The sequence below is a fragment of the Scyliorhinus canicula genome, chromosome 23 (assembly GCF_902713615.1).
Source record: "Scyliorhinus canicula chromosome 23, sScyCan1.1, whole genome shotgun sequence".
NCBI classification, from domain to species: Eukaryota; Metazoa; Chordata; class Chondrichthyes; order Carcharhiniformes; family Scyliorhinidae; genus Scyliorhinus; species Scyliorhinus canicula.
In genome coordinates, this window is record NC_052168.1 from 5,898,389 (window position 1) to 5,907,781 (window position 9,393).

Consider the following 9,393-nt stretch of genomic DNA (forward strand, 5'->3'; position numbering starts at 1 on the left):
GGGCAAATCTGCGGCAAATGCAGTTCGATGTGGGGAAGTGCCAAGATCATCCATTTTGGAATGAAAAGGATAAATCAGTGTTTTCCACATGGTGAGGACTGAGGAGCAATGAGAGTTCAGGATCCATGAAGCAGAAATTGCTAATAGTGGACAGGGCAGCACGGTGGCGCAGTAGTTCACACTGGGACGAACGTGCTGAGGACCCGGGTTCAAATCCCAACCCTGAGTCACTGTCCATGTGGAGTTTGCACATTCTGCCTGTGTCTGCGTGGGTTTCACCCCCACAACCCAAAGATGTGCTGGTTAGGTGGATTGGGCACGCTAAATTGCCCCTTAATTGGGAAAAATAAATAATTGAGTACTCTAAATTTATTTTTTAAAAAGCTAGTGGACTGCTTCAAAAACAAATTACAAAGGCTAATAGAATTTTATTCTTCATCTCATCAGGGCTGGAGCACTTAATCACACAAAGAATGTTGGAAATATGGAACTCTCTCACCAAAAAGGTTGGAGGTCATTTTTTCATAGAATTTACAGTGCAGAAGGAGGCCAATCGGCCCATTGAGTCTGCACCGGCTCTTGGAAAGAGCACCCTACCCAAGGTCAACACCTCCACTCTATCCCCATAACCCAGTAACCCCACCCAACACTAAGGGCAATTTTGGACACTAAGGGCAATTTACCATGGCCAATCCACCTGACCTACACATCTTTGGACTGTGGGAGGAAACCGGAGCACCCGGAGGAAACCCATGCACACACGGGGAGGATGTGCAGACTCCGCACAGACTGTGACTCAAGCCGGAATCGAACCTGGGACCCTGGATCTGTGAAGCAATTGTGCTATCCACAATGCTACCGTGCTGCCCGTAACATTTCAAAACCGATGTTGTTAAATTTTGTTATGTAAGGGGATGTAGGGAACTAGGACTGAGGCGAGTGTACAGAGTTAAAAGTCAATCCAGTCAAAATATAACTGGATTGTAAAAATGCTTGAAGGGTTGAATGACACGATTACAGAGTAACCATCCTTATCTTTCCTGTATTCCACAGACCTGATTGGCTCTGGGTATCACACCCAAACCCACTCTCATTGATTAATTGGTGCCTGGATTCATGGCAGATTCCTGATTGGCTATCAGAGATTGTCAATCATCATTGGTGATGTAATTCCCTGTTTGAATGTAGGATGTCCCAGTTGTATAAATACAAGAGTTTGTGAGGACAGAGGTCATGTTGTTGCTGTTTGCATTGGGCCATTAACCAGTAAGATGGCTTCCCAAGTGCGTCAGAACTACCACAAGGACTGTGAGGATGCTGTTAACAAGCAGATCAACTTGGAGCTCTATTCCTCCTATGTTTACCTCTCCATGGTGAGTTTTACTTTTTTGGGAGCCTTATTTTCAAATTAAGACTGTGACTATGTTGCTTTCTGAGCAGGTAGAGTTTCTCTAGGTGAATGAGTTATTAGATATATTTCAACCCAGACTGCATGGAGTGATACTCCAGACAGGAGTTTGGTCCTATTTTAGAATTTCTGTGTCCAGTTTAGATCTGAAATTAACTCCAGGGTTTTGGATTCTGAGGTTTCTAGTAGAAAGATTGTTTTGAAGGCACTGGAATCTCAACTTTTCCAATTGGAGGGGAGCAATTATTGGGGAGTGAAACATTAGCTGCATTTGTGGTCAGTTTACCCTCCCTAATGTGCTGAACTCAAATGTTAAAATATTGAATATGAACAATTATCTCTTTAATTGATATTACTCCATTGTAGATTTAGTAGAAGTGATTTTTTTTCAAAATTTTTTTTATTTTAATCCAAAAGTGTTATTGCTCTTGGGTTCTCCAGTACTGCGATTTCCTATTCGGCTGAGCTTTTGACTGGGAAGAGTGAGTTTAAACAACTTTAACAGGAGTAGACCATGTGGTGATATGCATAAGCAATTTTGTATATAATGTATACCACCTCCAACCACCAGGTGGCAGTGTAAACTGACCATGTGACTCTGTGCTTAAGGGAGTTGTGCTTGGGGGAGTTGGGAGTAAGTCTTGTTGGTGGATAGACTTATTCTGCAGTATAGTTAATACTTTGTTCTATACTTATTCCAGTTATCTTTACCATGCAGTTGTTTCATTTTGGACTAGATGTTCTGTAGTGCATTATTTACACTGGCCAGTCTACAGAACATGACCGACACAAGGCCCAGCCTGCCACTCGCCATTTGAAGGCTGGCGTGGGTTTCAACTAAATTTTCCCCTCCTCCCCATAATCATTTAATTGCCTGAGACCAACTGTCTGTCTATCCCAGCCTTAAATGTATTCCACAATGGAGCAACAAAGCCCTGGGCAGAGAATTCCACAACCTTCTGAACTAAATTGCCGGGCAAGTAACCTTTTTTAAAAAGTCATCCGATTCTTTAAGACCAGCTATTGAGGTAAAGAAAGGATGAGTTATGGAGCTGTGGGGTGTTTTTTTTTTTTTTTCAGTTTGGGTGGTCTCTGGGTCTCTCCTGACTCTCCCTTTCCATTGTCTCTCCCTGCAGTCCTCTTACTTTAACCGGGATGATGTTGCCCTGCGTCACTTTGCTGAGTTCTTCAAGGAGCAGTCACATGAGGAACGGGAACACGCTGAGAAACTGATGGAATTCCAGAATAAACGTGGAGGCCACATCATCCTGGAAGATGTCAAGGTTGAAGGATAAGTCTAATGTGCTGAAGGAGAGTTGTGTGGACTCGATATTTCTGGAGGGGAGGGGGGGGGGGTTTGGCATTTTCTGTTTTTGCATCTGTGATGCCAACATCATGGGTAGAATTCCTGTACTGGATGAGATTATTGACTAAGGCCAGAGGTATTGTGACCCTTGACCACCCCCCCCCCCCCTCCAGTGCCATTTTATGTTTTGCAACTTGGGATGAAATTAAAATTTCTTATTGTCACGAGTAGGCTTCAATGAAGTTACTGTGAAAAGCCCCTAGTCGCCACATTCCGGCACCTGTCCGGGGAGGCTGCGCAAGAGTCTGCAAAATCCAGTGAGATAAATAAGTTGTGGTGGTGGTGAAACCTCTGGATCACCTGAGCTAGTGGATCAAGGTAGTTCAGGAGGAAAGATTTCCTGCAGTGTGCTGTTAACCCAGGCATTGCAGTGGTTAGCAAGGAGACAGCAGAATGTGGATCATATTTGTCCACTGTCGTACAGAAGTCATTTTGAAATGAGCGGATGGGGTATTTATGGAACCCTTTGGCTTAAGATGTATATTGAGCAGTATCGAATAATGGTCCCGCAGCACATTTAGCATCATCTGGAATTGTAGCCACTCACTAACTTCACACTTTTTTCCCCCCAGAAACCAGAGCAGGATGAGTGGAGCGATGGTCTGGAGGCAATGCAGAGAGCTCTGCAGATGGAGAAGAATGTGAACCAGAGTCTGCTGGATCTGCACAAACTCTCCTCTGGGAACACTGACCCTCATGTGAGTTGGATTTTGATATTGGAATCTGCTCTTCGCTATATATTGAGTTCCACTTGAGCTTCACACTTGTATGTTGAACAATGGCAGTTGACACCATGACTTGGGAATTTGCTGTTGATAGTTGCCTTTGCTTTGCTCGGTGGGGCTGGAGCTGTAACCATTATCGTGATTCTCAGGAGGCAATTTGGATTGTTGTATTTATACTGCGACTCGTCTCATGTCCCACTCATCCACAGCACTTATATTTATCTTTCTGCTGTGAAAACAAATACTGTTGATTCCTAGATGTTTGTCTGAGCTAATGATACACTTTGTGTTCTAGTTATGTGACTTCCTGGAGACTCACTACTTGGATGAACAAGTGAAGATGATCAAGAAGCTCGGAGATCACATCACCAACCTGAAGAGACTGGGAGCCCCTGAGAATGGCACGGGAGAGTACCTGTTTGACAAGCTCACCCTGGACTGACTGGGCTTGTAGAATCATTGCTTCTCTATATAATAAAATGTAAATTAAGGTTGCATTCTCTGTACAGAAATAAAAAAAACAATTACTTGATGGATAATTTTCTCTCTCTCTCTAATTCAGTAGCTCATGTATTCCTAAGATTCATTACTTCCCCAGATGAGTTTGCTGACTGGGTTCGGTGACATTTCATCATGTCTTTTGTGCTGTGAAGACAGCTTGCCTGCAAGTTGTGGGAAATGGGGAGAGGACCCCCAATTGACTGTTCACTCATTGTCTCCTTGGTCAGGGTAATCATCTGCATTTTAGCCAATGCTACGTGACATTCATCCTCTCTGAAGATCATTGCCTGATGTGCAAGGTCTTGAGTGTTTCATCTGTTGAATATTTGTACGAATTAGTCATAAAATTGAAATTTGGAGCAGGGGACAATCACTTCTTCCTTTAGGGGATGTGGGCAGTGCAAGCTAAACCCAGCTGTCAGAAGGTGGTCAGTTGCCTTAAATAGATGAAGGTATACCCACTATGCTGTTAGTGTTCCTGGAGTTTGCCGCAGTAGTGATTATATTCCACAGTCAGGATAGTGAGTGACTTGGAGGGGAGCCTCCAGGGCTGCGGTTCTTAGGCTTCTATTGCTCTTCTCCTTCTCTGACTAGATGGGAGTGGACATGGGTTTGGAAGGAGCTATTTCCTGCAGTGCATCTTGTAGATGGGACACATGGCTGCTACTGTGGCAGAGTTCTTCTGGCTTTATTTCATATTTGCAGATTGTTTTTTATTACAAGCAGCAGAGACCGCTATATACACTAAACCTGGATCACTACAATGTTTCTTGAGGAATTCACTCGAATGAAATTGGTGACTTGCCACTTGTGTGCATTTAGCCAGAATTACGCACATCTCCTAAATGCTGAAGTGTCAGATAATCCCAGAGTGGCTGACAGGAAACATAGGCCAGGTACAGACACTACCACATCAGGCCCTGGATGCGTTGATACAGGCTGTCTGCAAGAACACGCGAGTCAACATAGTTACCCACTCACTTTTACACAAAGAACTAGATCATACTGTGGGTATCTAACTAAGTTCCAGATGTAGGTGATCAACTTTGCAGAAGCCATCAGACTCCAGAATGGGCTAGTATCTGGTCAGATGAGGGTTTTCCGAAGATAGTGGATCTTGATTGAATCATCCTGAATAAACAGGAGTATCTTCCCCCATTAACAAGATGGGGTGTGGCTGGGACAATGGAACTCCAACCAGTTGGGGTGTATGCCTATGACTCAATGCTATCAGACATGTATAAAGGAAGGGACATTGGAACAGATCTTCAGCGATAACCTGGGAGTCTGCCAGGCACAATCATTGCAAAAAGAAGGGAACTTGGGTTTAAAACTCAGGGAAGACATCCACATCGAGTGATTGTAGCTTGGCCAGCCTCCTTCACTAAGTAAGGGTAATAACTAGAGCTCAGCTGTGGGTCTGAGTCAGAGAATTGTGAATAAAATTACATTAAACCGTGAACCTGATTTGTCCTTTGTTCATCTCGCAAATAAAGGTACCTGGGCAAAACCTTTGAGTAATTAACTGATAAAAGTATGTGAGATTTTACAAACACAACACCAGAAAAAATAATGATCTTGAAGATCCACGCTAATAATGCTTATTTTCCTTCTTGGAGTGATATTCAGATATCAATATACATGATCAATGTATGTAAATGTAGTAAAGTCATTTCAACACTTGATGGCTCACAGTCAGATACTATAAGAACTGATTGCCCACCTTTTGTAAGTCACATGATTGAGAACAGTGAACAAGCAAAACATAGTACAGCTAGACTGAGAGAAGTTAGAACTAATTTATTATAATAGTGTACAGTTATATAGTTATCTGTGTTGTACTTTATGAGTTTAGTATTGAGTAAAAGAACTCACAGTTTATTATTTTATTACTCGTCAAATAGTTAATCTTTCAACAAGAAGACTATTGGTCATTTTATCATCCTGGTGGATTCAAGAGTAATATATATATTTTATATAAGTCATTATTTAAAATATAACACTTCTTCTGACTTGATGTTTTCAGCTTTGTGACTTCCTGGAGACACTACTTGGATGAACAAGTGAAGATGATCAAGAAGCTCGGAGATCACATCACCAACCTGAAGAGACTGGGAGCCCCTGAGAATGTCACGGGAGCGAACCTGTTTGACAAGCTCACCCTGGACTGACTGAAACTCAAGAATACTTCTATGTCTGGTGGAAGTTGTGATCAAATTCGGTGACTAGTTTGTACTCAATTCCCATTTGATTGTTGCTGCATTTGAAAATGAAAATGTTGATCACTGAGTTGATCTTTGTCTTTATTTGTATCATTAATTCAGCGACAGATATGATTATTCAGATCATGAAGGTTCCTACCTGTCTAACATCTAGTCCAAACTTTCCTTTAAATTTCCCTCAGTCCTGCCCAGCTGCCTAAACGTGATTGAATCCCTGCCCACAGTCAGCACTGACCGCAATAGATGGATAGAGAATGACCTGCACCCGAAAGGCCACAAGAATCTGCCAAGTGGCGGCACAGTGGTTTGCACTGCTGCCTCACAACACAAGGCTGAATCACAATCTCTCAATTGGGATTCCGAAACATTCCGGGCGTCTCTGAAACTGTAACCTGCCACTTCCTCCTGCCGGGGGATGGAATATCGTGCCGTTGTGGGAAAGGGCAGGGAATTGATGTCTTTACTTCACTTGCATCTGTCAAGGTGGGAGGCGCAATTTGAGTTTCTGTATTAGGTTGTCACAAACCGCACTCTGTATAGCTGAAGATATGGATTGTTTTTGTATTGTGTACATAATAAAGCATCAACCAGCTTGAGGACATTTAACTGCTGCTTACATCCTATTGTCCGAGGGGCCCTACTGGAGTAGAAAGCGGGCAATAGAAACACAAGAAACCCTTGATTCAGAGAGAACTGTTTTTTTTTTTCTCGACAAGTCCTCACAATAGAATTTAGGTTTGCAGAAGGTGATGAACACTGGGGTGTTCATTGTCATTCAATTTGGGGATAAAATGCCACATCACGCTTTACAGTGACTGAGCAATTGTATTTTCCACCCTAACTTTTTCCTTCCTCCAACTTGGAGCCATGGAATCACTACAGTGCTGAAGGAGGCCATTCAGCCCATCGGGTCTGCACCAACGCTCCAAAAGCTCACCCTACCTAGGCCCGCAACTAATTCCACTAACCCCACCTAACCTTTTGGACACTAAGGGACAATTTAGCATGGCCAATCCACCTAACCTGCACATCTTTGGACTGTGGGAGGAAACCGGAGCACCCGGAGGGAAACCCACGCACACACGAGGAGAAAGTTCAAACTCCACTCAGACAGTCAACCGTGGCAGGAATTGAACCCGGGTCCTGGCGTTGTGAGGCAGCAGTGCTAACCACTGTGCCACCACTTCCAGATTCTTGTGTCCTTTCTGGCGCAGGTCAGTCTCTATCCATCTATTGTGTTCAGCGCTGGAAATGTTGGTATCAGGGAATCATTCGCGAACCACCAGAACCTGCATCAATCTCCACAGTGGGTAACACAGAAGCCGCTGTGTTCAGCACCACCTGCAGCACAGAGTGTCTATTTGCCACCGGAGATGTTGCGACACAATGATTCGAGAACGGGGTTCAGTTTGAGCAAAGTCGATGAAACAAAAGCTCCATCGTTTACAAAATTCCACACATGATCATTCGGAAAAATGGAAGCGCCTGGAATTGGCAGAATCCTTTACACATGGTTGGGAGGTGGTTAGGATATCGGGCGGTAGAAATACTGGGTGGAACCTGACCAGAATTTGGCTACCCCCTATCACCACCACCACCATCACGGAACTATCACCTGTGCAAGGGAGCAGTTCTGGGGGACAGTGCCCGTCCCCTTCTACCCGCGCCCCCCGCTCCCCAGGGGCTATACTTACTGTGGTGATATGCATCACTGTAAATTCACAAGGAGTTAATGTAAGTACATGTAGACTAGCGAGACACTAGAGGGAGCACCAGATACATGACACACAGGCATTCAACCAATAGGTCAGTAAGATAGGACACGACCAATGGGCATTCACGATACACACAGAGGTGACACTACCACAGGGGGGGCATTACACCAACCCATATATAAAGGACACAGCACACATGATCTTCCTCTTTCTAACGGAGACACTCAGTGAGTACAGACACAGGGTTGATTGAACATCACACCCACCACGTGGATTGTAGCAGACTGGTTCGTCAGTCTCAGTAGCTATAGAAGGATTAACAGTAGAGTCGAATCCAAGTCGGAGAATTGTTAATAGTTCAATAAACGTGTTAAAGCTATCTCCACGTCTGAACCTTCCTTTGTCAGAGTGAACATCAAGGAAGCAGCTTATGCGACATCAAGAGCATAACAAGACACTTACCTTTGCATCCTCATAAAGATCCAATCAACATCATATCTGCGATGTGTGGACATTTGCTGCGTGGGAATTGTGTGGCAGGAAGACCCGGTAATAATATTAAAGTTTATTAAATTCCATGAAAATGATATTCCCACTGTTGCAGGGGTGACCTTCTGATGTCGCTGGTGAGTGCTGGGGAAAATCGGGAAACATGGGGGGGAATCGGAGGGGCGGGAAACTCCGGCGAGTCGGAGTAGCGTGAATCACTCCGGCGTCGGGCCGCCCCAAAGGTGCAGAATCCTCCGCACCTTCAGGGGCTAGGTACACCCCGGAGTGGTTTGTGTGCCGCCTGCCAGCGGGGAAGGGGCGAGTTGGTGCATGCGCTGGAGTGCCAACGTGTGCTGGCGTCATCCCCGCGCATGTGCAGAGGCCTTTGTTTCCGCATCGAGAATGGCGGACCGGTACAGCCTCCGGTGCGGAAGGATAGAGTGCCCCCCACGGCACAGGCCGGCCCGCGGATCAGTGGGCCCCGATCGCGGGCCAGGCCACCTTGGGAGCACCTCCTGGGACCAGATACCCCCGGGCCCCCCCAAGAACCCCGAAGGCCGCCCGCGCCGCCAGGTCCCGCCGGTAAGGACCTACTCCAATTTACGCCGGCGGGACTGGCAAAAAGCGGGCAGGACTTGGGGCCATCGTGGGCCGGAGAATTTGGGAAGACCCCGTGGCCCATTGAGTCGCGCCGGTCCCCGCCATTTTCCAAGGCGGGCGGCGCGATTCACGCCCAGGCCATATTTGGGGGGCCAGAGAATCCGGAGGACGGCAGGGGCGGGATTCACGCCGACCCCGACGATTCGCCGACCCCGACGATTCTCCGACCCGGCGGGAGGGGGGATCGGCGAATCCTGTCCATGATCTCTCCAGCGAGAATTACGTTTCCTGATTTCTCCTGATTTTCCGTCCAAGTCGCCGCACCTTCTGACAACAATCCCGGGCTAAAAATCACCCTCATTGGATC

The 9,393-nt window shown here is 45.7% G+C and overlaps 1 protein-coding gene across 2 annotated transcripts; it reads left to right on the plus strand.

Annotated features, from left to right (window-relative positions):
* Positions 1-1,209: 1,209 nt before the first annotated feature.
* On the plus strand, positions 1,210-6,289 carry LOC119956495 (ferritin heavy chain, oocyte isoform-like). Of its 2 annotated transcripts, none has more exons than XM_038783771.1 (4): positions 1,210-1,373; positions 2,545-2,691; positions 3,347-3,472; positions 6,027-6,289. In XM_038783771.1, exons 1-4 carry the CDS (start codon positions 1,272-1,274, stop codon positions 6,057-6,059), a joined length of 408 nt encoding a protein of 135 aa, XP_038639699.1. In that variant the 5' UTR covers positions 1,210-1,271; the 3' UTR covers positions 6,060-6,289. The 2 variants fall into 2 exon arrangements, with proteins under 2 accessions (XP_038639699.1, XP_038639698.1); XM_038783770.1 differs by lacking the exon at positions 6,027-6,289 and adding an exon at positions 3,795-4,038.
* The last annotated feature ends 3,104 nt before the right edge of the window (positions 6,290-9,393 follow it).

Bases quoted from the DNA above. Each gene is read 5' to 3' on its own strand.
- LOC119956495 (XM_038783770.1), top strand. From the start codon at position 1,272: ATGGCTTCCCAAGTGCGTCAGAACTACCACAAGGACTGTGAGGATGCT. The intron at 2,692-3,346 runs GTTGAAGGATAA...TTTTCCCCCCAG, and splicing joins TCATCCTGGAAGATGTCAAG to AAACCAGAGCAGGATGAGTG. The intron at 3,473-3,794 runs GTGAGTTGGATT...TTTGTGTTCTAG, and splicing joins CTGGGAACACTGACCCTCAT to TTATGTGACTTCCTGGAGAC.